Genomic DNA, 26,896 nt, shown 5'->3' with positions numbered 1-26,896 from the left:
AACGGACGCAAGTCCCAGGGGTTGGGGGGCACACCTGAACGACCAGATAGCGCAGGGGGTCTGGACAGACAAAATAAGTGCAGTATCTTCAAACATGAAGGCGCTTTTGGCAGTAAAGTTCGCCCTTTTAGAATTTCTGAGCACCCTTCAGTCATACCATGTCAGGGTATTCTCTGACAACCAGGTGGTAGTAGCTTATTTGAATCACTAGGGGGGGAACTCATTCCCAGCCACTCATGGAGGTAACAAGTTCCATTTTTCAGTTAGTCGAGGACAACCTGGAGTCTTTGACGACACTCTATATAAAGAGGGTGGAGAATCAAAGGGCAGATTTCCTGAGTCGGACCCGGCTAAGGGAGGGCGAGTGGGAACTAAATCAGGCGGTGTTCGATCAGATTGCAGAATGGGGTCTCCCGGCCATAGATCTGTTCGCCAACAGTCAAAATCGGAAGGTATACGCTTTCTGCTCAATAGCCCCCATAGGGAACCATGTCGCGTTGGACACCTTCATGATTTCTTGGAACTACCAGCTGGCATATGCTTTTCCCTTTCGCCACGACAGCACCCCACTGGAGAGAGGGATCCGCCCCGCAGGAACAGGAAACCTACCGAGAAATAAAAGGGGGCGGTCCGCCTCTCCTCCTCAGTTTAGGTTTCCTGTTCCTGCGGGAACAATCCAGGAACGACAGGATCAACATACCTGGGCTAGCATGCCGCCTGTGCGGTGTCCGTGAGAACGGCAGGGGCTGCAGCTCAGAAGCAGCGTCGGGGGAGTTCCGCTAGACGGCTCCCTCCTCAGCTGGTGGATGGAGCAGACGGCCGGGTCCGGGGAGGGCCGCCCGGCATTCTCTCCTGCGAGCGGCGCGGCCAGGAGCGGGTAAGAGAACCTCCATTGCGGTCCGGCGCTGAGTCCCGGACCGCGCATGCGCCGACCGCCGCAATACTGGCTACCCCGGAACTGAAGGAGTCACTTCCGGGGCGCCTAGGCCGGATCTGGGGCGGGGGAGCCAGCGGCAACCCGCGCATGCGCATTGCGCAGCAGGAGAGGAAAAAAAAAAAAAAAAAAAAGGGCGCACTATTTAAAAACGCCCAGAAACAATAATGCGGCGATGCAGAGATGTCATCCCCAGGTGCCATGGACCCCACAGCTGGAGATCCAGGGCCCCCCACCAAAGATCACACCAAAGGATCCTCGGAGTCCGCTCGTAAGAGTGACGGTTCCAGAACAGGATCTCGGCCTTCTGATCCGGTACTATTCGCTTCACTGGGTGAGTGTTTAAACTCTGCCTATTTAAGCTGACGCTGTCTCCCTATTTCTCTCTCTTTTCTCTCTCTCTCGCTACTTATTACGCCCAGTCTAAAAAGCGACAAAAAACGAAACATAAGGAATGTGCCTTGTGTAGCCAGCCCCTTCCGGACTCATACCCCAAAAAACTGTGCAAAGACTGTTTTGAGGAAACAACTCAGGGAGCGACAGTGTCCGTTACGGACTTACGGGCCATTATTAGGGAGGAACTAAAAAATATGACCCAGGAAAAACCGCGTAAAGCTAAGTCCAAAACACCAACACTTATGTCAGACTCCGAAAGTGACCACACGGTACTGTCAGAAGCCTCCCTATCGTCATCATCATCATCATCTTCCTCAGAAATCGAGGGTCGTTCATGTTTCCCCTTAGACAGTGTGGACAACTTGGTAAAATCAATCCGCAATACCATGGGGTGTGAGGAGGTAAAGGGTGCGCAAACCACGCAGGAAATTATGTTTGCGGGTTTGGCAGAGAGAAAGAGGAGATGTTTTCCGGTTATACCAGCGGTGAAAGCATTAATTAAAAGAGAGTGGAAGAAGCAGGATCAAAGAAGCTTTTTACCCTCCGCGTCTAAACGTAAATATCCGTTTAGTGATGAGGAGCTCCTTACATGGACCAAAGTCCCTAAGGTCGATGCAGCCGTAGCTTCTACCTCCAAGCAATCCACTCTGCCTGTGGAGGATGCGGGACTTCTGGTCGATCCATTAGATCGCAAAGCTGAATCATCCCTTAAGCGATCTTGGGAGGCAGCTACAGGAATCTTTAAACCTGCAGTAGCCAGCACCTGCGCTGCCCGGTCAATGATCATTTGGATTGATCAGTTGGACCAGCAGATCGAAAATAAAGTCTCGAGAGAGAAACTTCGAGCAGCCATCCCCTTAATACGTGGAGCAGCAGCTTTTATGGCGGACGCATCTGCCGACTCTCTTCGGTTAGCAGCGAGATCCGCAGGTCTTGTGAACAATGCAAGACGCGCACTTTGGATGAAAAGTTGGAAGGGGGACGCGCAGTCTAAATCTAAAATATGCGCAATCCCATGTGAGGGTGAGTACCTCTTTGGTAAAACCTTAGATGAGATACTCAAAAAGGCAAAGGACAGGAAGAAAGCTTTCCCTGATTCCTCTATTCCCTTTTACAGGAGAGCCTTTAAGAGGAGACCGTTTGGTAAAAGGAGGCAAACGGATAGGTCTACAACATGGACTGCTAAAGAGGACAGGCAAAGAGGTACCATGTTTAGAAGACCCAACCCCCCAAAAGACAATAAATTCTGAGGATATACCAGTAGGGGGCAGACTAAAGTTTTTCGCCACCCAATGGTACAAAATAACATCTAGCTCGTGGGTCTTAAACATCATCCGAGATGGAATTAAACTACAATTCTCTCGTGTTCCCCACGAGTCATATATTATAACATCCCTCAGCTCGCCCGCACAACAGCAGGCTCTAGAGCTAGAAATTCAAACCCTATTATCAAAGCGGGTTTTAGTCCAAGTTCCCGAGGGACAGGAAGGCAGTGGATTCTACTCTCCCTTATTCCTGATTTCTAAACCCGACGGTTCTTTCAGGACCATCATAAACCTTAAAAAGCTCAATTCATTTGTCAAAAACTATACATTTAAGATGGAATCCATTAGATCCACTATAAAACTCCTCTTTCCAAACTGTATGATGGGGGGCATTGATTTAAAAGATGCTTATTATCATCTCCCTATCCATGACAGATACCAAAAGTACCTCAGAGTAGCAGTGACAATCAACGGCGAGATTCATCATTTCCAGTATACAGCCATGCCCTTCGGCCTTTCAACAGCACCGAGGATCTTCACCAAGATAATGCTAGAGGTGATGGCCTACCTTCGCCAGAAAGAAACCTTAATTGTTCCATATCTGGATGACTTTTTGGTCATTGGAAATTCAGTTACTCAATGTGCTGATCGTTTGGCTCATGCAATTTCCTCTCTACAGGATCTAGGCTGGATAATCAATACCAACAAATCCAGACTCACTCCGCTATCCTGCCAGGCGTTCTTGGGGTTCCATCTAGACTCCATATCTCAAAAGTGTCTCCTGCCTCAGGTAAAAATACTACTGATCAAACACAAAGTCCTAGCGGCGATAAACAATCCACGTATATCCCTAAGACAAGCTATGTCCTTACTAGGATCTCTTATTTCTTGTATACCTGCGGTAAAATGGGCTCAACATCATACCCGTACACTGCAACAGCAGATTTTACAAGAAGATAGACGGTTATCTGGTCACCTAAATGTGAAAATAACCTTATCTCATGAAGTTTTAACTTCCTTAAAGTGGTGGCTGAATTCAGACCATTTAATGAGTGGTGTTCCATGGATAATAACGCCATCTCATACCATAACCACGGACGCCAGTCCTCATGGATGGGGCGCTCATATGGGGAATGATTTTTGCCAAGGGCTTTGGAACATGGAGGAAAGCTGCTACTCCTCTAATGTTAAAGAATTAAATGCAGTAAAATATGCCTTATGCCATTTTCTCCCACAGCTACGAGGGAAGGACGTCCGAATCCTTTCCGACAACACCACCACAGTGGCGTATCTAAACAGGCAAGGAGGCACGCGATCAGAGACTCTGATGTCTTCTGCTACAGAAATCCTAAATCTAGCAGAAAGTCACCTAACATCCCTTACTGCACTGCACATAAGAGGGGAAAACAACCAGCAGGCGGACTTCTTAAGTCGACACACCTTGAAACAAGGAGAGTGGTGCCTAAACCAGCAGATTTTTCGAGATATAGTATCCCTATGGGGTCAACCTCAAATAGATCTCTTCGCCACAAGGAGAAACAAAAAAGTCCGGAAATTTGCCTCCCTATCTCTAGCGGATCATCCGGACATTCTGGACGCTCTACAAGCCCCTTGGCAGTTCAGTCTAGCATATGCTTTTCCACCGATCATACTGCTGCCCCAAGTCATTCGCAAAATCAGAACCGAAGGAGCGAGGGTGATACTAATAGCTCCATTCTGGCCCAAGAGACCATGGTTCTCGTGGCTGCAAACCATGTCGATCTCAGATCCTTGGGTCCTCCCCTCAACACCCAGTCTTCTCTTCCAGGGTCCGTTTTTCCACCCTCAAGTGGACAGTCTACATCTCACGGCCTGGAATTTGAGAGGCAGATGCTAAAATCAAGGGGGTTCTCGGAGGGATTGATAAACACGCTCCTCCAGAGTAGAAAACCTTCCACTACAAAAATTTACACAAAAATATGGAAGAAATTCTTACAATTCCATACATCTTCAAACACATCAGAAATTCCGATACAGTCTATCCTGGAATTTCTTCAAAAAGGGAGAGAACTAGGTCTAACTGCAAACACCTTAAAAGTTCATGTTTCAGCACTAGGAGCTCTCTATGGCCATAACATTGCGGGGAATAGATGGGTATCCCGATTTATTACAGCCTGTGAACGGATAAATCCAGTTAATATACCTAGAGTTCCTCCCTGGGATCTAAACTTAGTTTTACAAGCCCTAACAGACTCTCCATTCGAACCAATAGATTCAATACCAATCAAGATCCTATCACTAAAAACAGCCCTCTTGGTAGCACTGACTTCAGCTAGGAGAATCAGTGACATCCAAGCACTCTCTATAGATCCACCTTTCCTGCTAACTTTTCAGGATAAGTTGGTCCTTAAACCAGACCCTTCCTACCTTCCCAAAGTAGCTAAGACATTCCATAGGTCTCAGGAAATAATCTTGCCCACTTTCTTCAGTAATCCTTCCACTCCTGAAGAACAAAAGTACCACACTCTAGATGTTAAAAGAGTAGTGTTAAAGTACATTGAAAGAACCTGTAGCTGGCGACAGTGTAGGGCTCTGTTTATTTCCTTCCAGGGTCACAAGAAGGGTCATGGAATAACGAAAAGCACGTTATCCCGGTGGATCAGAGAGTCTATCAGACTGGCCTATTCCGCGAGTAAAGAAAACCCTCCGGAAGGCATAACAGCGCACTCTACCAGAGCTATGGCATCCACCTGGGTAGAAAGGGGAGAGGTCCCAATTGAGACTATATGTAAGGCGGCAACTTGGTCAAATCCCTCTACATTCTATAATCACTATAGGCTTGACCTATCGTCAACTTCTGACCTAGACTTTGGCAGGACTGTCCTCAGCACGGTGGTCCCCCCCTAGGTGATGGTCTCTGTAAGATCTCCAGTGGGGTGCTGTCGTGGCGAAAGGGAAAAAGCCGGATTACTCACCGGTAATACTCTTTTAGTGAGTCCACGACAGCACCCTCTTATATCCCTCCCTATATTAATATAGTACTTACTATTGAGTAAAATTCTTTTAATCATATATGAGCAAATAAGTTTGAAAATGAAATAAATTATATTTGCCTAATACTGGCGGTCCTCCGGGTACTCTGAAATCAAAACTGAGGAGGAGAGGCGGACCGCCCCCTTTTATTTCTCGGTAGGTTTCCTGTTCCTGCGGGGCGGATCCCTCTCTCCAGTGGGGTGCTGTCGTGGACTCACTAAAAGAGTATTACCGGTGAGTAATCCGGCTTTTTCCTCGGAATGCCCTGATTCCGGCCTGTTTTCAACTTCCTGATCAGGCCATTTTTTTTCAATTCTGACCACTGTCACTTTATGAGGTCATAACTCTGAAACGCTTCAACTGATAATGGTGATTCTGAGGTTTTCTCGTGACATATTGTGCTTTATGTGAATCATCTACGAGAGCACAGCTGACCGCACCACCGCTGCAGCTGACTACCTCCGCTTCAGGCTAATTAGCCTCAGCTGATCCCCCCCGATCTCGGGTGCTATAGCCAGAAAACCAGATAGCGTGGATATGAAGAAAAAGAAAGTGGCAGCACTCACCGATCTTCTTATGCAGGTGTATTTATTTGGTAAAAGTCTTCACGGCACAGGGGTGTGTAACATAGGGATGCGGGAGCAGAACGACGGCCGTTTCGCGCCGGTCTGGCGCTTCAACGGGTTCCAGACCGGCGCGAAACGGCCGTCGTTCTGCTCCCGCATCCCTATGTTACACACCCCTGTGCCGTGAAGACTTTTACCAAATAAATACACCTGCATAAGAAGATCGGTGAGTGCTGCCACTTTCTTTTTCTTCATATTGTGCTTTATGATGGTGGTAAAATTTCTTCGATATGACTTGCGTTTATTTGTGAAAAAATGGAAATTTGGCAAAAATGTAGCAATTTTCAAAACTTTTAGTTTTTATGCCCTTAAATTAGAGAGTAATATCATGCAAAATAGTTAATAACATTTCCCACATGTCTGCTTTACATCAGCACAATTTTGGAAACATTAAGTTTTTTTGTTAGGAAGTTATAAGGGTTCAACGTTGACCAGCGATTTCTCATTTTTACAACACCTCACACTAGAAATAACTTTGAGGGGCCTATATGACAGAAAATGCCCAAAAGTGACAACATTGTAAAAACTGCACCTCTCAAGGTATTCAAAACCACATTCAAGAAGTTTATTAACCCTTCAGGTGCTTCACAGGAATTTTTGTAATGTTTTAAAAAAAATTTGAACATTTTAACTTTTTTTTCACAAAAAATGTATTTCAGATCCAATTTGTTTTATTTTACCAAGAGTAACAGGAGAAATTGGACCACAAATATTATTGTGCAATTTGTCCTGAGTATGCTGATATCCCATATGTGGGGGTACACCACTGTTGGGCGCATGGCAGATCTCGGAAGGGAAAGAGCGCCGTTTGACTTTTCAATGCAAAATTGGCTGGAATTGAGATCTGACACTGTGTCGCATTTGGAGAGGCCCTGATGTGCCTACACAGTGGAAACCCCCCACAAGTGAAAGCATTTTGGAAAGTAGATCCACCAAGGAACTTATCTAGATGTGTTGTGAGAACTTTGAACCCCCAAGTGTTCTACTAAAGTTTTATAACGCAGAGCCGGGAAAATAAAAAATATTTTTTTTCCACAAAAAATGATTTCTTCGGCCCCAAACTTTTATTTTCGCAAGGTTAACAGGAGATATTGGACTGCAAAAGTTGTTGTCCAATTTGTTCTGAGTACGCGGATCCCCCATATGTGGGGGTAAACCACTGTTTGCGCGCACGGCAGAGCTCGGAAGGGAAGGAGCACCGTTTGACTTTTTCAACGCAGAATTGGCTGGAGTTGAGATCAGACTCCATGTTAGACTCCATGTTAGACTCCATGTCTAACTCCAACCCTAACCCCAACACACCCCTAATCCCAACCCATACCATAACCCTAACCACACCCCTAATCCGAACACACCCCTAACGTAATCCCAACCCTAAACACACCCCTATCCCCACTACACCCCTAACCCTAATCCCAACCCTAAACTTAATCCTAACCCTAACTTGAGCCCCAACCCTAACCCTAATGGAAAAAAATACATTTGTTTATTTTATTATTTTTCCCTAACTAAGGGGTGATAAAGGGGATTTTGATTTACTATTTATAGCGGGGTTTTATGTTTGGCAGCTGTCACACACTAAAAGATGCCTTTTATTGCAAAAAATAGTTTTGCATCACCACATTTTGAGAGCTATAATTTATCCATATTTTGGCCCACAGAGTTATGTGAGGTCTTGTTTTTGCGGGACGAGTTGACGTGTTTTTTTTAATTTATATCCATCTTTTTGATCACGTTTTATTGCACTTTTTGTTTGGCAGTATAATAAAGCATTGGTTTTTGCCTTGTTTTTTTTTTTTTTTTTTTTTACGGTGTTCACTGAAGGGGTTAACTAGTGGGATAGTTTTATAGAGCGGGTCGTTACGGGCGCGGGGATACCAAATATGTATACTTTTTATTGTTTTGTTTTTTTTTTTTATTTACATAAATTGATTTATTGGAAAATATTTTTTTTATAGTTTTTTTTTTGCACTTTATAACATTGTCCCAGGTTGGGACATCTCTGTATCATGTCAGATCGCTGACCTGACACTTTGCATAGCACTGTGTCAGATCAGCGATCTGACAGGCAGTGCTGGAGGCTTGCCGGCGCCTGGTTTAAGCAGGCCCTGACAATCCACCTCATTGAAGGACCCCCGTGTTGTTTCGGTGGGAGAGCGTAGGGAGGGGGCTCTATGCCGCTGTTACTACTGGCAACGGCATCAGAGGGGTTAAATGCTAGCACCGATCGTGGGCATTGTTGCGGGGTGTTAGCTGTCACATACAGCTGACAACCGCACCCGATCACCGCGGCGCTCAGCGTGAGAAAATGCTGTCAGAAATGCAGTTCCCGTAGCACCATATTAGTACAGTGCATGTCGGGAAGGGGTTAAGCACTATCGGTCGGACCTAGCCTCTTCTTCAGACCTTACCTTTGGGAGAAGGGTGCTGGAAGTGATAGTCCCTCCCTAATGTAACTATGAAAGACATAGTTACTTACTGATGATGGGATTTCTCAGACCCCATGATGGCACCCGTACATTAATATCATACTTGGAGATAGCCACACGGTGTCTTGGCTAAGCTTCATAGCAATGTTAAATATTTTTTATTTATGTTAATAATTTGAAGTTCCTCTCGTGCTCTGTAAACAACTGATGTGGGAGAGAGGTACCGCCTTTTTATATGTAGGTTTCCTGTCCTTGATGGGCGGATCCCCTCTCCGTGGTGCCGTCATGGGGTCTGAAAAATCCCATTATCGGTAATTAACTACATCTTTTGACTCCAGGCACATTCTGGAAATTAGCACACAGCGGATGTTGGAGAGTTAAAATTTGAAATATACTATTTTATCACCCAACACATGGTGTCCAGATTGTGCTCCAGGAGACACCCACAATGTAATCTAAGTGGGTTCTTCCTACTACACCATGTTCCAAATATTATGCAAATGACACTTTTCTCGGATTTTCTTAAATGGTCGATGCAACTAACAGTTATTCTAATAAGTCATCACACGTTAGAGTATACATCAAATTTTATTGAAGAAACCTCCCAATGATAACAGTATAATCTCCAAAATGAATAAAAATTCAAAATGCACTGTTCCAAATTATTAGGCACAGTAGAATTTCACATTTGATATGTTTTAAAGAACTGAAAGTGCTCAAACAAAAAAGCTATTTAATTCCAAAACATCCTAACAGGCCAAGTTACATGTTAACATAGGAACCCTTCTTTGATATCGCCTTCACAATTCTTGCATCCATTGAACTTGTGAGTTTTTGGGGAGTTTCTGCTTGGATTTCTTTGCGTGAATTTAGAATAGCCTCCCAGAGCTGCTGTTTTGATGTGAACTGCCTCCCACCCTCATAGATCTTTTGCTTGATGATACTCCACAGGTTCTCTATAGGGCTGAGGTCAGGTGAAGATGGTGGCCACACCATGAGTTTATCTCCTTTTATGCCCATAGCAGCCAATGACTCAGAGGTATTATTTGCAGCATGAGATGGGGCATTGTCATGCATGTAGATAATTTTGCTCCTGAAAGCACGTTTCTGCTTTTTATACCATGGAAGAAAGTTGTCAGTCAGAAACTTTATATACTTTGCAGAGGTCATTTTCACACCTTCAGGAACCTTAAAGGGCCCTACCAGCGGTTTCCCCATGATTCCGGCCCAAAACGTGACTCCTTGCTGACGTCACAGCCTTGTTGGGACATGGTGGCCATTCACCAACCATCCACTACTCCATCCATCTGGACCATCCAGGGTTGCTCGACACTCATCAGTAAACAAGACTGTTTGAAAATTAGTCTTCATGTATGTCTGGGCCCACGGCAACCGTTTCTGCTTGTGAACACTGTTTAGGGGTGGCCGAATAGTAGGTTTATGCACCACAGCAAGCCTTTGAAGGATCCTACACCTTGAGGTTCGAGGGACTCCAGAGGCACCAGCAGCTTCAAATAACTGTTTGCTGCTTTGTCATGGTATTTTGGCAGCTGCTCTCTTAATCCAATGAATTTGTCTGGCAGAAACCTTCCTCATTATGACTTTATCTGCATGAACTCTGTCTGCTCTGTTTCACTCACAAATCTCTTCACAGTATGATGATCACTCTTAAGTTTTCATGAAATATCTAATGTTTTCATACCTTGTCCAAAATTGCACTATTTAACGCTTTTCAGCAGCAGATAGATCCTTTTTATTTCCCATATTGCTTGAAACCTGTGGCCAGCTTAATAATGTGGAACATCATTTTTAAGTAGTTTTCCTTTAAGTAGAATCACCTTGAAAACTAATTATCACATGTGTTAGGAGTCGAGTGTCCTCTGCTGCACAGGGGGAATCTCGATCCGTGTCTGCTGCGGTCTCCCATTCTGCATCGGTCGCAGTGCTGCCTGCTCAGCGGAGACGTCGCTCTCAGCGTCTCACTGAGACTCATACTGTGCAAAGGGTTACTACTGCCTCTCCAGGCTCTATTGTACCCTGCACTGATCTGCGGCGAGCAGGCTTTTCTGGGATTAAGTCCTGCTTTGCACACACTGAGCATGCCCAGGGCAAGATCTCTCAGTGGAGATCTAGGGCCACATGCTCAGGTACTGCAGCAACTCCATTGGTCCTTCTTTGAAAGGTCCTGAACGTGCTGCAGCTATTTAAGACTCGCATGGCCGCACGGCCATGCGCTAGTATCTTCTTATGTTATGTGCTTTGCGCCAGTGTGGTCATGTGATTGCATGTGTTCAGGGACCCGGCTGAAATAAGCCCCTAGAATGCTGGCACCTCCGGCGAGCAGATTGTGTTTGTGTGTGTTCAGGGACCCGGCTGAAATAAGCACCTAGAATGCTGGCACCTCCGGCGAGGAGTTTTGTGTGCATGCATGACCACTGACTGCTCTCATTTGGGTGGTTAGCCTGTGCCTCTGTGAAAGTCTAACAGGGCACAGGGCCTTGTCTTATCGGCTGCTCTGTGAAGCTAACAGAGCTGGTTCATACCGCCATATATTGCCGCCATTCACTTAGCAGCAGGTTCTTTCCTGCACGGTGGATCCCGGGTTGCGAACGCACCAATCTCACTTAATAAATATATTCGGTGCGTTCCGCCAACCCTAACAACATGTGTTTAAGATTGATTTCAGTGATCCATTGAGCCCTGAGACACAATACCATCCACGAGTTTATTTGAAAAACAAAACTATTAAATCTTTGACACTTAAATCCAATTTGCATAATAATTTGGAGCACACTGTATGAGCTGTCATTGTTTTGATGAATTTTTTTTTTTTTTACTTGATTTGAACATTTCTACTTCAACTGTATGTAAAAATGACAAAGGTAAAAATAATCAAGGATATTTTATCCAAAAATAATAATTGGTTTTATTTTTGGCAGATGCATGTACAAGGAAATCAGAGGGACAGCTGACATCTTCAGTTTTTGAATCATATGATCTTGAGATCCCACAGAATACAACTGAAGTGAATGCTATTACTCCAAATATAACATCATCCCTTCACATCAAAGATCTGTCATCTGATCCTTTGAAACAGGTCCTGTCTTCTGATTCATTACCGACTACTAAGGAAAATCAAAGTCACAAAATATGTATTAAAAAACAAAATGCTGCTAAAGCAAAGAAGCCATTTTCACATTCACAATATGGCAATAGTCTTCTCGAAAAGTCTTTTCTTAAACATCAAAAAATGCACACAGCAGATAATAGATTTTCTTGTTCCAAGTGTGGGAAATGTTTTAACCAGAAATCAAATCTTGTCAGTCACCAGAGAAATCACACAAGGATGAAGCCATTTTCATGTTCTGAATGTGGGATATGTTTTAACCGGAAAGGGCATCTTGAAAACCACCAGAGAATCCACACAGGGGAGAAGCCATTTTCATGCTCAGAATGTGTGAAATGTTTTAGCCAGAAATCTGATTTGGTTAAGCATCAGAGAACTCACACAGGGGAGAAGCCTTTTTTATGTTCAGAATGTGGGACATGTTTTAACCAGAAAGGGCATCTTGAAAGACACCAGAGAATCCACACAGGGAAGAAGCCATTTTCATGTTCAGAATGTGTGAAACGTTTTAGCCAGAAATCAGATTTGGTTAAGCATCAGAGAACTCACACAGGGGAGAAGCCTTTTTTATGTTCAGAATGTGGGATATGTTTTAACCGGAAAGGGCATCTTGAAAACCACCAGAGAACCCACACAGGGGAGAAGCGATTTTCATGCTCAGAATGTGTGAAACGTTTTAGCCAGAAATCAGATTTGGTTAAGCATCAAAGAACTCACACAGGGGAGAAGCCTTTTTCCTGTTCACGATGTGGGAAATATTTTAACCAGAAAGGAAATCTTGTTAAACACCAAAGAATTCACACAGGGGAGAAGCCATTTTCATGTTCAGAATGTAGGAAACGTTTTAGCCAGAAATCAGATTTGGTTAAGCATCAGAGAACTCACACAGGGGAGAAGCCTTTTTCCTGTTCACAATGTGGGAAATATTTTAACCAGAAAGGAAATCTTGTTAAACACCAAATAATTCACACAGGGGAGAAGCCTTTTTCATGTTCAGAATGTGGGATATGTTTTACCCGTAAAGCGCATCTTGATAGCCACCAGAGAACCCACACAAAAGAGAAGACTTTTTCATGCTAAGAATGTGAGAAATGTTTTAACCAGAAATCACATCTTAATAAACATCAGATACAGTACAGTACAGTACAGACCAAAAGTTTGGACACACCTTCTCATTTAAAGATTTTTCTGTATTTTGATGACTATGAAAATTGTACATTCACACTGAAGGCATCAAAGCTATGAATTCACACATGTAGAATTATATACTTAACCCCTTCGTGACCCAGCCTATTTTGACCTTAATGACCTGGCCGTTTTTTGCAATTCTAACCAGTGTCCCTTTATGAGGTAATAACTCGGGAACACTTCAACGGATCGTACCGGTTCTGAGATTGTTTTTTCGTGACATATTGGGCTTCATGTTAGTGATAAATTTTGCGTTTATTTGTGAAAAAAATGGAAATTTGGCTAAAATTTTGAAAATTTCGCAATTTTCAAATTTTGAATTTTTATTCTGTTAAACCAGAGAGTTATGTGACACAAAATAGTTAATAAATAACATTTCCCACATGTCTACTTTATATCAGCACAATTTTGGAAACAATATTTTTTTTGCTAGGAAGTTATAAGGGTTAAAATTTGACCAGCGATTTCTCATTTTTACAACGAAATTTACAAAACCATTTTTTTTTAAGGGCCCACCTCACATTTGAAGTCAGTTTGAGGGGTCTGTATGGCTGAAAATACCCAAAAGTGACACCATTCTAAAAGCTGTACCCCTCAAGGTACTCAAAACCACATTCAAGAAGTTTATTAACCCTTCAGGTACTTCACAGCAGCAGAAGCAACATGGAAGGAAAAAATGAACATTTAACTTTTTGGTCACAAAAATGATGTTTTAGCAACAATTTTTTTATTTTCCCAAAGGTAAAAAGAGAAACTGGACCCCATACGTTATTGTACAATTTGTTCTGAGTACGCCGATACCTCATATGTGGGGGGAACCACTGTTTGGGCGCATGACAGGGCTCGGAAGGGAAGGAGCGCCATTTGACTTTTTCAATGAAAAATTGGCTCCAATCTTTAGCGGACACCATGTTGCGTTTGGAGAGCCCCTGTGTGCCTAAATATTGGAGCTCCCCCACAAATGACCCCATTTTGGAAACTAGACCCCCCAAGGAACTTATCTAGATGCATAGTGATCACTTTGAACCCCCCAGATGCTTCACAAATTGATCCGTAAAATTGACAAAGTACTTTTTATTCACAAAAAAATTATTTTAGCCTCAATTTTTTCATTTTCACATGGGCAACAGGATAAAATGGATCCTAAAATGTATTGGGCAATTTCTCCTGAGTACACTGATACCTCACATGTGGGGGTAAACCACTGTTTGGGCACGCGGCAGGGCTCGGAAGGGAAGGAGTGCCATTTGACTTTTTGAATGAAAAATTAGCTCCAATCGTTAGCGGACACCATGTTGCGTTTGGAGAGCCCCTGTGTGCCTAAACATTGGCGCTCCCCCACATGTGACCCCATTTTGGAAACTAGACCTCCCATGGAACTAATCTAGATGTGAAAATAAAAAAATCATTTTTCTTTCCTCAAAAATTATTTTTTAGCCTGCAATTTTTTATTTTCCCAAGAGTAACAGGAGAAATTGGACCCCAAAAGTTGTTGTCCAGTTTGTCCTAAGTACTCTGATGCCCCATATGTGGGGGGGAACCACTGTTTGGGCACACGTCAGGGCTCAGAAGGGAAGTAGTGACTTTTGAAATGCAGGCTTTGATGGAATGGTCTGCGGGCGTCACGTTGCATTTGCAGAGCCCCTGATGTGCCTAAACAGTAGAAACCCCTCACAAGTGACCCAATTTTGGAAACTAGACCCCCAAGGAACTTATCTAGATGTTTGGTGAGCACTTTCAACCCCTAAGTGCTTCACAGAAGTTTATAACGCAGAGCCGTGAAAATAAAAAATAATTTTTCTTTATGTTTTAGCAAGCAATTTTTTTATTTTCGCAAGGGTAACAGGAGAAATTGGACCCCAATAGTTGTTGCCCAGTTTGTCCTGAGTACACTGGTACCCTATATGTGGGGGTAAACCACTGTTTGGGCGCACGTCGGGGCTCTGAAGGGTGGGAGCACCATTTGACTTTTTGAACGCAAGATTGTATTGAATCAATGGTGGCGCCATATTGCGTTTGGAGACCCCTGATGTGCCTAAAGAGTGGAAACCCCTCAATTCTAACTTCAACACTAACCCCAACACACCCCTAACCCTTATCGCAACTGTAGCCATAACCCTAATCACAACCCTAACCCCAACACACCCCTAACCACAACCCTATCCCTAATCCCAACCCTAACCCTCCCAACCCTAACCACAACTTTAACCCCAACACACCCCTATCCGTAACCCTAACCACAAGCCTAATCTTAACCCTATTTCCAACCCTAGCCCTAATTCCAACCCTAACCCTAAGGCTATGTGCCCACATTGCGGATTCGTGTGTGCTTTTTCCGCACGATTTTTGAAAAATCAGCAGGTAAAAGGCACTGCGTTTTACCTGCGGATTTACAGCGGATTTCCAGTGTTTTTTTGTGCGTATTTCACCTGCGGATTCCTATTGAGGAACAGGTGTAAAACGCTGCGGAATCCGCACAAAATTGACATGCTGCGGAAAATACAACGCAGCGTTTCCGAACGGTATTTTCCGCACCATGGGCACAGCGGATTTGCTTTTCCATAGGTTTACATGGTACTGTAAACTGATGGAAAACTGCTACGAATTCACAGCAGCCAATCCGCTGCAGATCCGCGGCCAATCCGCTGCAGATCCGCAGCCAAATCCGCACCGTGTGCACTAACCCTAACCCTAACCATAACCCTATTGGAAAAAGAAAAAAAAATATTTTCTTTATTTTATTATTGTCCCTACCTATGGGGGTGATAAAGGGGGGGGGTCATTTACTATTTTTTTTATTTTGATCACTGTGATAGGTTATATCACAGTGATCAAAATATATGCGCCCGCCATTTTGGAAGATGGCGGCGCCCATGGAGAAGACAGACGGACACCGGGAGGCCCGGTAAGTATGATGGGGGGAGATCTGAGCATGGGGGGTGGATCTGAGGATGGGGGGTGGCATCGGAGCACGGGGGGAGCGGGCAGGAGGACGGAGGGGAGCAGAGCACCGGACGGAGAACTGGGGAGATCGGTGGGGGGGGAACATCAGTGTTTGCAGCCATGGCCGATGATATTGCAGCATCGGCCATGGCTGGATTGTAATATTTCACCAGTTTTTTTAGGTGAAATATTACAAATCGCTCTGATTTTCGGTTTCACTTTCAACAGCCAATCAGAGCGATCGTAGCCACGGGGGGGATGGGGGGTGAAGCCACCCCCCCTGGGCTGAAGTACCACTCCCCCTGTCCCTGCAGATCGGGTGAAATTGGAGTTAACCCTTTCACCCGATCTGCAGGGACGCGATCTTTCCATGACGCCACATAGGCGTCACAGGTCGGATTGGCACCGACTTTCATGATGCCTACATGGCATCAAAAGTCGGGAAGGGGTCAACAAAAAAGTTTGAAAACTGAAAATGTCCTATATTCTAGGTTCTTCAAAGTAGCCACCTTTTGCTTTGATGACTGCTTTGGACATTCTTGGCATTCTCTTGATAAGCTTCAAGAGGTAGTAACAGGGAATGGTCTTCCAACAATCTTGAAGTAGTTCCCAGAGATGCTTTGTACTGGTTGGCCCTTTTGCCTTCACTATGCAGTCCAGATCACCCCAAACCATCTCGATTGGGTTCAGGTCTGGTAACTGTGGAGGCCAGGTGATATGGCGTTGCACCCCATCACTCTCCTTGGTCAAATAGCCCTTACACAGCCTGGAGGTGTGTTTGGGGTCATTGTCCTGTTGAAAAATAAATGATGGTCCAACTAAGCGCAAACCTAATGGAATAGCATGCTGCTGCAAGATGCTGTGGTAGCCATGCTGGTTCAGTATGCCTTCAATTTTGAATAAATCCCCAACAGTGTCACCAGCAAAGCACCCCCACACCATCACACCTCCTCCTCCATGCTTCACGGTGGGAACCTGGTATGTAGAATCCATCTGTTCACCTTCTCTGCATCGCACAAAGACACGGTGGTTGGAACCAAAGATCTCAAATTTGGACTCATCAGACCAAAGCACAGATTTCCACTGGTCTAATGTCCATTCCTTGTGTTCTTTAGCCCAAACAAGTCTCTTCTGCTTGTTGCCTGTCCTTAGCAGTGGTTTCCTAGCAGCTATTTTACCATGAAGGCCTGCTGCGCAAAGTCTCCTCTGAACAGTTGTTGTAGAGCTGTTTCTGCTGCTAGAACTCTGTGTGGCATTGACCTGGTCTCTAATCTGAGCTGCTGTTAACCTGAGATTTCTGAGGCTGGTGACTCAGATAAACTTATCCTCAGAAGCAGAAGTGACTCTTGGTCTTCCTTTCCTGGGATGGTCCTCATGTGAGCCAGTTTCTTTGTAGCGCTTGATGGTTTTTGCCACTGCACTTGGGGACACTTTCAAAGTTTGCCCAATTTTTCAGACTGACTGACCTTCATTTCTTAAAGTAATGATGGCCACTCGTTTTTCTTTACTTAGCTGCTTTTTTTCTTGCCATAATACAAATTCTAACAGTCTATTCAGTAGGACTATCAGCTGTGTATCCACCAGACTTCTGCACAACACAACTGATGGTCCCAACCCCATTTATAAGGCAACAAATCCCACTTATTAAACCTGACAGGGCACACCTGTGAAGTGAAAACCATTCCCGGTGACAACCTCTTGAAGCTCATCAAGAGAATGCCATGAGTGTGCAAAGCAGTCATCAAAGCAAAAGGTGGCTACTTTGAAGAACCTAGAATATAAGGCATATTTTCAGCTGTTTCACACATTTTTGTAAAGTATATAATTCCACATGTGTTAATTCAGTTTTGATGCCTTCAGTGTGAATGTACAATTTTCATAGTCATGAAAATACAGAAAAATCTTTAAATGAGGTGTGTCCAAACTTTTGATATGTACTGTATGCCACACAGGTGAGAAGCTTTTTCATGTTCAGAATGTGAGAAATGTTTTGCTGAGAAATCACTGCCTGTTAAACATCAGAGAACCCACACAGGGGAGAAGCCTTTTTCATGTCCAGAATGTGGAAAATGTTTTGTGAAGAAATCATCTCTTCTTTGCCACCAGAGAAGTCACACAGGGGAGAAGCCTTTTTCATGTTCTTAATTTGGGAAATGTATTATAAGGAAATCAACTCTAAATAAACATCAGAGAAGTCACACAGAGAGAAACCATTTTCATGTTCAGAATGTTGAAAATTATTTACACAAACATTTTATCTTTGTAAAGGGCTTGTCCACTAGTAGCACAGATTTTTGTCATACCTCATGTTTGGCATTGTTAAAAAAAAAAAAAAATCACACTCAATGTCCGAGCCAGTGCTATTCCAGCGGTGTCAGCAACCGCTTTCACGGGCTCGTGAGAGGTTGTTGCATCACACAAGCTGTGCAATTAGTTAGTGCCAGCTTCACTATCCCCTCTTTCAGATGTATGCTTTCTGACTTCCTCTTGTTTGATGTGTCCAAATGTAGGAATAATGACGCCAGCGTTGATAGGGCAGGCATGAGAGGTTTGAGTAAGTGTTATTATTTAACTGCACCAAAAATAAGGAATAAGTGTTTTTCTAAAGATCAAAAATCCCACACAAAAAAATGTTATTTTCATACCTAGAGTGTGAAAAATGAATTACGGGAAAATTATTTTTTGTTAACCATCAAAAATAACTCAGGGAGGAACTTTATATGTTATTGACAAATTGTACAAAAACATATCACAGACAGTTGTATATTTAAATGAGAATACATAGTTACATAGTTATTAAGGTTGAAGGAAGACTTTAAGTCCATCTAGTTCAACTCATAGCCTAACCTAACATGCCCTAACATGTTGATCCAGAGGAAGGCAAAAAAAACCCATGTTGCAAAGAGTAAGCTCAACATTGGGGAAAAAAATTCCTTCCCGACTCCACATACGGCAATCAGACTAGTTCCCTAGATCAACGCCCTATCAAGGAATCTAGTATATATATCCTGTAACATTATACTTTTCCAGAAAGGTATCCAGTCCCCTCTTAAATTTAAGTAACGAATCACTCATTACAACATCATACAGCAGAGAGTTCCATAGTCTCACTGCTCGTACAGTAAAGAATCCGCATCTGTTATTATGTTTAAACCTTTCCTCCAGACGTAGAGGATGCCCCCTTGTCCCTGTCTCAGGTCTATGATTAAAAAGATCATCAGAAAGGTCTTTGTACTGTCCCCTCATATATTTATACATTAAAATAAGATCACCCCTTAGTCTTCGTTTTCCCAAACTAAATAGCCCCAAGTGTAATAACCTATCTTGGTATTGCAGACCCCCCAGTCCTCTAATAACCTTGGTCGCTCTTCTCTGCACCCGCTCCAGTTCAGCTATGTCTTTCTTATACACCAGAGACCAGAACTGTACACAGTATTCTAAGTGTGGTCGAACTAGTGACTTGTATAGAGGTAAAATTATGTTCTCCTCGTGTGCATCTATGCCTCTTTTAATGCATCCCATTATATTATTTGCCTTAGTAGCAGCTGCCTGACACTGGCCACTGAATATGAGTTTGTCATCCACCCATACACCCAGGTCTTTTTCATTGACGGTTTTGCCCAGAGTTTTAGAATTAAGCACATAGTTATACATCTTATTACTTCTACCCAAGTGCATGACCTTACATTTATCCCCATTAAAGCTCATTTGCCATTTATCAGCCCAAGCTTCTAGTTTACATAAATCATCCTGTAATATAAACTTGTCCTCCCCTGTATTGATTACCCTGCAGAGTTTAGTGTCATCTGCAAATATTGAAATTCTACTCTAAATGCCCCCTACAAGGTCATTAATAAATATGTTAAAAAGAAGAGGGCCCAATACTGACCCCTGTGGTACCCCACTGCTAACCGTGACCCAGTCCGAGTGTGCTCCATTAATAACCACCCTTTGTTTCCTATCCCTGAGCCAGCTCTCAACCCACTTACATAAAATGAGAATAATGGGGATAGGGGAAAATATGTGTATCAACCTTTTGTGTGGCACCATATCAAAAGCTTTTGAAAAGTCCATATACACTACGTCCACTGGGTTCCCTTGGTCCAGTCCGGAACTTAAATCTTCATAGAAGCTGATCAGATTAGTCTGACATGAACGGTCCGTAGTAAACCCGTGCTGATACTGGGTCATGAGGTTATTCCTCTTCAGATACTCCAGCATAGCATCCCTTAGAATGCCCTCCATGATTTTACCCACAGTAGAGGTTAAGCTTTCTGGCCTATAATTTCTGAGTTCAGTTTTTGTCCCCTTTTTGAATATTGGCACCACATTTGCTATACGCCAGTCCTGTGGTACAGACCCTGTTATTATAGACTCTTTAAAGATTAAAAATAATGGTCTATCAATAACTGTACTTAATTCCTGCAGTACTCGGGGGTGTATCCCATCTGGGCCCGGAGATTTGTCAATTTTAGTGATTTTTAGACCCCACCGCACTTCCTGCTGGGTTAAGCAGGTGACACTTAATGTGGAATTTTTGTTATCACTGATCATATTGTCTGCCATGGGATTTTCTTTTGTAAATACTGATGACAAAAAGTAATTTAGCATATTGGCTTTTTCCTCATCCACCATTTCACCCAGACTATTTTTAATTTTAAGAATAGGAAATTACTTTACAACTTATTGTATTTTTGAACTATAAGACACACTTTTATCAAGAAAACATCTTACTAATAAGTAAGTGCATCTTATAGACAGCTTCCTGTGGCAGAGGAAAATGCTGAAACACTTAGATCCTGTTCACTGAGAAAACTGCTCTCTCTTCTCCAGCCCCACAAGTATCCATCTGATTGGTGGAGAGCAGGAGAGGAAGGTACCAGACCCTGCACAGAGGCTGTACGTCTTAAAGGGACACTGTCACCTGAATTTGGAGGGAACAATCTTCAGCCATGGAGGCGGGGTTTTTGGGTTTTTGATTCACCCTTTCCTTACCTGCTGGCTGCAATATTGGATTGAAGTTCATTCTCTGTCCTCCGTAGTACACGCCTGCACAAGGCAATCTTGCCTTGCGCAGGCGTGTACTATGGAGGACAGAGAATGAACTTCAATCCAATATTGCAGCCAGCATGCAGCTAGTGGGTAAGGAAAGGGTGAATCAAAAACCCCAAAACCCCGCCTCCATGGCTGAAGATTGTTCCCTCCAAATTCAGGTGACAGTGTCCCTTTAAGTCATAAGCTGAAGAACTTTCCACCTGACTAGCTAAAGGAGCTTTCAGATCATGTAATCAATCACAGGACCTGGAAGTAACTGCAAAATAGGGTAATGTGTATACAGTGTATGTGTATGCAAATGTGCATATGAATTAAATCTGTATGTAAGTGTGTGTAACGTACGTGGTAGTGTAACCACTGCTCTGGGGACCTAAGCGAGATTGGAGGTGTGACTAGGTGCACACCGGACTCTTCTTTAGAGCCCCTGATGATGTGGTTAGACTTGACTCCAGGTGGATGCCAGGTGCTACTTCATGACAGACTTTGGACACACGTTTGCTGATCCCAAATGGGTAGGAAGCTGGAATGGCTAGGAATGGGAAAGTACAGCTCGTATAGGCAGGCATGACTGGTATCCAGGAAGAGCAGGTGCAGGTATGCTCGACTGGTATCCAGGAATGGTAGCTGCAGGCTGGCATACAGCAACAGCAGATACTGGAAGGCACAGCATGTGCAAGCAGGCACCACTGGTAAACAGGAAGGCAGGTACAGGTAAATGGGGGACCTAAAAACTAGCAAGTGTGCAGACAAACTGAAAGAACATGTTGTTCAGGCACCTCACAACAGGTGGAGGTGCTTTAACTAAAAAGTGTCTTCCAGCGTTTGGTTGTGGACACTTTAGGACTGTGAACACTGTCTCTTTAAGAGACTGGGAGCATGCGCGCTCTGATTGCAGTGCCCGGGGATTTGCCAGATGTGTGCAGATCTCGGGAGACAGCAGCAGGAAGAAGCAAGGGCCGGTGTGGTGAGTGAGTCGAGGAAAGCAGGATGGGAATTGCGCAGGGACGCCAACACTGCTGTTAAAGGATGAGTTTTGCTCCAGAAATAACTAGATTATGGTTAATAAAGGAGGGAACTCTCCCTACACTTTTATTGAGGTCCGATATTAACGCCGAACTTAACTATTAATAATATCCACTTAATAATGCCTCAACGTTATCTTTCCCTTATATATTAGCTGAGACAAAACAGTGTATCAGTAAAGTATATTTAGTACATTACACACACAAGTTTACAGTCTATTACATACATATATTTATACCCAAGCTCGTGACTATAAATAAAAAAAAAATATATATATATATATATATATATATATATATATATATATATATATATATATATATATACATACAGCTCTGGCAAAAGTTAAGAGACCACCACATCAAAACCCTGTCATGGGCAGCCCATTCTCCATACCTGAACCCCATTGAAAACCTCTGGAATGTAATCAAGAGGATGATGGCTAGTCACTCTGCAAAAAGTATATTTACTATATTTCTGGATTAGTATAAAGCACGACTTACAAAAAAACTAATACCATAAAATTGTATAAATTTTATTCCAAATGATTTAAAAAACAAACTAAACCTAAAAAACAGTAATACAACACCAGGTCACTAATTTTGACCCACCATACTAGACCAAATCAAAGGTAGGTTAGGGTATGGGTATACCTATTTCGGCTAACATAGAAAAAACTCAGAAAAAAATACATACCATGAGATACGGCCTTCCCAAAACCCTGTCTGATGACAAATGCACACTTAGCAGGATGCAGCAGGCCTCCACTGATAAAGGCTAGGAGCGGCACAGGTGCAAACTACTTGATAAAAACAGCCACCCCAACCAAACATTGCAGGGGGTTGGCTTCCTAGCAGAAAAAATGCACATTGATAAAGCTCACATAGGACGCCAGTCACACTGATAGGTGTGGTGCACAGTGTCTGGTATGCAACCTATTAATGACGTCCCTTGTATTAACAGGCGGGCTGCCCAGCACTATAATATGCAGAACACAGTGACAGACACCCCAGAAAAACCTAGCCAACATAAAGAGGCCTGGCCACATCCTGCAAAAAAGGATATGATATAGTGCAAAAAAATGCATGCATATGATAAACACATATACCATATGGGGTATTGGTTTAATATTTTGGCCAAAATAAAGTAAGCCCGCAACCCAACGTCAAGGGTCCCCATAATATTGCGGGTCCTACCACTAATATAAAAAAAAGCTAACATAGAAAAAACTCAGAAAAAATACATACCATGAGATACGGCCTTCCTGCTGCATCCTGCTAAGTGTGCATTTGTCATCAGACAGGGTTTTGGGTAGGCCGTATCTCATGGTATACCTATTTCGCCCTCTCCACCCCTAGCTGAACCCTACCTGTCTGCGGAGGTTTGCACCCTCTTGAATGCAATATGGCGCCCCACTCCTTGGCGGCTTGCCCTCCTATCCCTAGAAATCCCTAGTTATTGCACCAAATGGGGGTTTCCGAATAATAGCCCTACAAAAAAGATACCATACACAATATTATATAGTGTCTAAACAGTATACAACTAACCACGGGATTCTAGACAAAGACCGCCACCACAAAAAAAACTGTCTAGTACAAAATAGTAAAATTGATCTGGCACTCTGGGAAATTTGGAGCAACCATGATTAACCCTAATAAATACCTAAAGTGATCCCTACCTGCAAACGGAGGTTAGCACCCTCTTGGATGCAATATGGCACCCCCAGCTCCTCGGCGGCGGTCCCCGGTATCCCTACCAATCCCTTAATGTATAATTGGCAGGGGACTATCACCTTTCCACAAATGAATTAGCATTCTTGGGCCACCAGCCTTTCAGACATAAAGTGGCTCTTAGGGATCTCCAGATCCTACATAGAAACACAGTGCAAAATGCCCAAAAATCATGATAGTCACAATAGGGTCTCTAAACCTGAGTCCCAATCAACAGAGTACCATCAGTCAAGAATTTCATCTTTTGTTCTCTCCAATCAAGCTTATATGTTTACAACCTTATCAAAAACCTGTTCAGTACGAGATGATTTTTGCAGTGTCCCCTCAGCCTGCTCTTTTGAGCACATAAAGATTGCAGCACACCATTTAATAATACCCATTCAATACGGGGTGGTTTTACAATGTGCCCTCAGCATGCCACTCTGAAAACATTCAAGACACCAGATATTGCAACCTGCCCTTTAACATAAGGTTGAAACTGTATACATACAAAATAAGCATTATTGCACTGTGCCCCAAATAGGTCAAGAATCAACAAGATGATAACCCCAGTCAATACTGGTTAACTTATCTGCATTCAGATTTCGCCTCAACGCGTTTCCTTCCCGTGATACGGTTCCTCAGGAAGCATATGGGAATGTCTGTGTATCCATGACATCAGAATTAGATATAGCGCCTGGTTGCAGGTGTAATTACCACTATGGCCAATATGCCTTTAAATAACCAAGTCCTCTTTCCATGGTGAATTCAAACAGGAAGAGGCATAGGGCTCTGTCTCCATTTTACATGTGCACACCTCTATATAGTGAGTCAAAGAAAGCTATTATTCATATAGCAAAGGACGCATGCATCAGCGGTCCCTTGCTTCCATACTGCGCCTGTCTGTTTTTCAGACACTAGATGTCCGTTGTGGTGGCGGTCTTTGTCTAGAATCCCTTGGTTAGTTGTATACTGTTTAGACACTATAATATTGTGTATGGTTCTTTTTTGTAGGGCTGTTATCCGGAAACCCCCTTTTGGTGTAATAACTAGGGATTTCTGGGTATAGGAGGGCAAGCCGCCGAGGACCGGGGGCGCCATATTGTGATCAAGAGGGTGCCAACCTCCGCAGGCAGGTAGGGTTCAGCTAGGGGTGGAGAGGGCGAAATAGGTATACCCATACCCTAACCTACCTTTGATTTGGTCTAGTATGATGGGTCAAAATTAGTGACCTGGTGTTGCATAGCTGTTTTTTAGGTTTCGTTTGGTTTTTAAATCATTTGGAATAAAATGTATACAATTTTATGGTATTAGTTTTTTTGTAAGTGATGATAGATAGTCACAAGCAGGGCCGGACTGGCCATCGGGCACTTCTGGCAAATGCCAGAAGGGCCGGTGCCATTAGTGGGCCGCCCAATCCCTGCATGCTGTGCCGCTGTCATCGACTCACCCTCCCGCCAGCGCCACCGCATTCAACTATACAGTTCAGTTCAATGCAAAGATGGAGGAGAGCGCATCCGCTGACGATCCCTCTCCCATCATCCCCCACTCTGCCTCTGACACTGCGGGTGCGAGATGACATATCATCGTGTACCTGCTGTGTGCCGGGCAGACTGTCACTGCAGCTGCTGAGACCGGAGCCGGGAGCAGTGCGGTGCACGAGGTGGGGTGAGGATTGTGTGTTTTTTTAAAATATATCAATGAGTAATAACTGGATTAGGGGGCGCTACATTATATACTATGGGGGGCTGTATTACATTCTATGGGGGGCTGTATTACATTCTATGGGGGTTGTATTATATTCTATGGGGGGTTGTATTACATTCTATGGGGGGCTGTATTACATTCTATAGGGGGCTGTATTACATACCAAGGTTTTTTTTAACCCCTTCCCGACCTTTGATGCCACGTAGGCGTCATGAAAGTCGGTGCCAATCCGACCCATGACGCCTATGTGGCGTCATGGAAAGATCGCGTCCCTGCAGATCGGGTGAAAGGGTTAACTCCCATTTCACCCAATCTGCAGGGACAGGGGGAGTGGTAGTTTAGCCCAGGGGTGGTGGCTTCACCCCCCCACCCCCCGTGGCTACGATCGCTCTGATTGGCAGTTTCACTTTCAACAGCCAATCAGAGCGATTTGTAATATTTCACCTATTAAAACTGGTGAAATATTACAATCCAGCCATGGCCGATGCTGCAGTATCATCAGCCATGGCTGGAAACACTAATGTGCCCCCACCCCACCGATCGCCCCCCCAAGCCACCGATCTGTCCGGTACACTGCTCCGGCTCCCCTCCGTCCTGTGCTCCGCTCCCCCCGTGCTCTTGTCCGCTCCCCCCGTGCTCCAATCACCCCCCCATGCTCTGATCCAACCCCCCTGCACTCCGATCCACCCCCTGTGCTCCGATCCACCCCCCCGTGCTCCGATCCACCCCCCCGTGCCCGATCCACCCCCCCGCGCTCCGATCCACACACCCCCGCGCTCCGATCCACCGCCTCATGCTCCGATCCCACCCCCCCCCCCCCCCCGCGCGCTCCCCCACACCCCATCATACTTACCGTTCCTCCTGGGGTCTGTCCGTCTTCTCCCTGGGCGCCGCCATCTTCCAAAATGGCGGGCGCAGTGCGCCCGCCGAATCTGCCGGCCGGCAGATTCGTTCCAAAGTGCATTTTGATCACTGAGATATAATCTACAATAAAAAAATAAAGATTTTTTTTTTTTCCCACTAAGGTTAGAATAGGGTTAGGGTTTCGGTATTCTGGTCCACTGCGGATTTTTCCGCTGCGGATTTCATAAATCCGCAGTGCTAAACCGCTACGGATTTATGGCGGATTTACCGCGGTTTTTCTGCACATTTCACTGCAGTTTTACAACTGCGATTTTCTATTGGAGCAGTTGTAAAACCGTTGCGGAATCCGCAGAAAGAAGTGACATGCTGCGGAATGTAAACCGCTGCGTTTCCGTGTAGTTTTTCTGCAGCATGTGTACAGCGATTTTTGTTTCCCATAGGTTTACATTGAACTGTAAACTCATGGGAAACTGCTGCGGATCCGCAGCATTTTCCGCAGCGTGTGCACATACCTTTAGAATTAGGCTATGTGCACACGGTGCGGATTTGGCTGCGGATCCGCAGCGGATTGGCCGCTGCGGATTCGCAGCAGTGTTCCATCAGGTTTACAGTACCATG

The 26,896-nt window shown here is 44.1% G+C and overlaps 2 protein-coding genes and 1 pseudogene across 5 annotated transcripts; all 3 read left to right on the top strand.

Annotated features, from left to right (window-relative positions):
* Nucleotides 1-15,725, top strand: part of LOC138663634 (zinc finger protein 271-like) — a 118,240-nt pseudogene extending 102,515 nt beyond the window's left edge.
* LOC138663630 (uncharacterized) lies at nucleotides 1,075-3,832 on the top strand. Of its 4 annotated transcripts, XM_069749911.1 has the most exons (4): nucleotides 1,075-1,268; nucleotides 2,448-2,533; nucleotides 3,031-3,151; nucleotides 3,275-3,832. In XM_069749911.1, exons 1-4 carry the CDS (start codon nucleotides 1,118-1,120, stop codon nucleotides 3,553-3,555), a joined length of 639 nt encoding a protein of 212 aa, XP_069606012.1. In that variant the 5' UTR covers nucleotides 1,075-1,117; the 3' UTR covers nucleotides 3,556-3,832. The 4 variants fall into 4 exon arrangements, 1 of the variants encoding a protein (XP_069606012.1); XR_011318217.1 differs by lacking the exon at nucleotides 2,448-2,533; XR_011318216.1 differs by lacking the exon at nucleotides 1,075-1,268 and having other exon boundaries at nucleotides 1,285-2,533.
* On the top strand, nucleotides 3,960-11,706 carry LOC138663628 (uncharacterized). Its single transcript, XM_069749907.1, has 2 exons — nucleotides 3,960-5,841; nucleotides 11,602-11,706. Exon 1 carries the CDS (start codon nucleotides 4,093-4,095, stop codon nucleotides 5,479-5,481), a length of 1,389 nt encoding a protein of 462 aa, XP_069606008.1. The 5' UTR covers nucleotides 3,960-4,092; the 3' UTR covers nucleotides 5,482-5,841; nucleotides 11,602-11,706.
* Nucleotides 15,726-26,896: the final 11,171 nt, after the last annotated feature.

The sequence above is a fragment of the Ranitomeya imitator genome, chromosome 2, assembly GCF_032444005.1.
Source record: "Ranitomeya imitator isolate aRanImi1 chromosome 2, aRanImi1.pri, whole genome shotgun sequence".
NCBI lineage: Eukaryota > Metazoa > Chordata > Amphibia > Anura > Dendrobatidae > Ranitomeya > Ranitomeya imitator.
Note: the sequence above shows the minus strand (reverse complement) of the source record. Positions and strands in the feature narration are given on the sequence as shown.

What these genes read in the sequence shown, in the direction of transcription:
- LOC138663630 (XM_069749911.1), top strand. Translation starts at nt 1,118, where the DNA reads ATGTCATCCCCAGGTGCCATGGACCCCACAGCTGGAGATCCAGGGCCC. An exon ending in GGTACTATTCGCTTCACTGG is followed by an intron (nt 1,269 to 2,447) that starts GTGAGTGTTTAA and finishes TCCCTTTTACAG; the next exon opens with GAGAGCCTTTAAGAGGAGAC. An exon ending in TAAAGAGGACAGGCAAAGAG is followed by an intron (nt 2,534 to 3,030) that starts GTACCATGTTTA and finishes TATCCATGACAG; the next exon opens with ATACCAAAAGTACCTCAGAG.
- LOC138663628 (XM_069749907.1), top strand. Translation starts at nt 4,093, where the DNA reads ATGGGGTCAACCTCAAATAGATCTCTTCGCCACAAGGAGAAACAAAAA.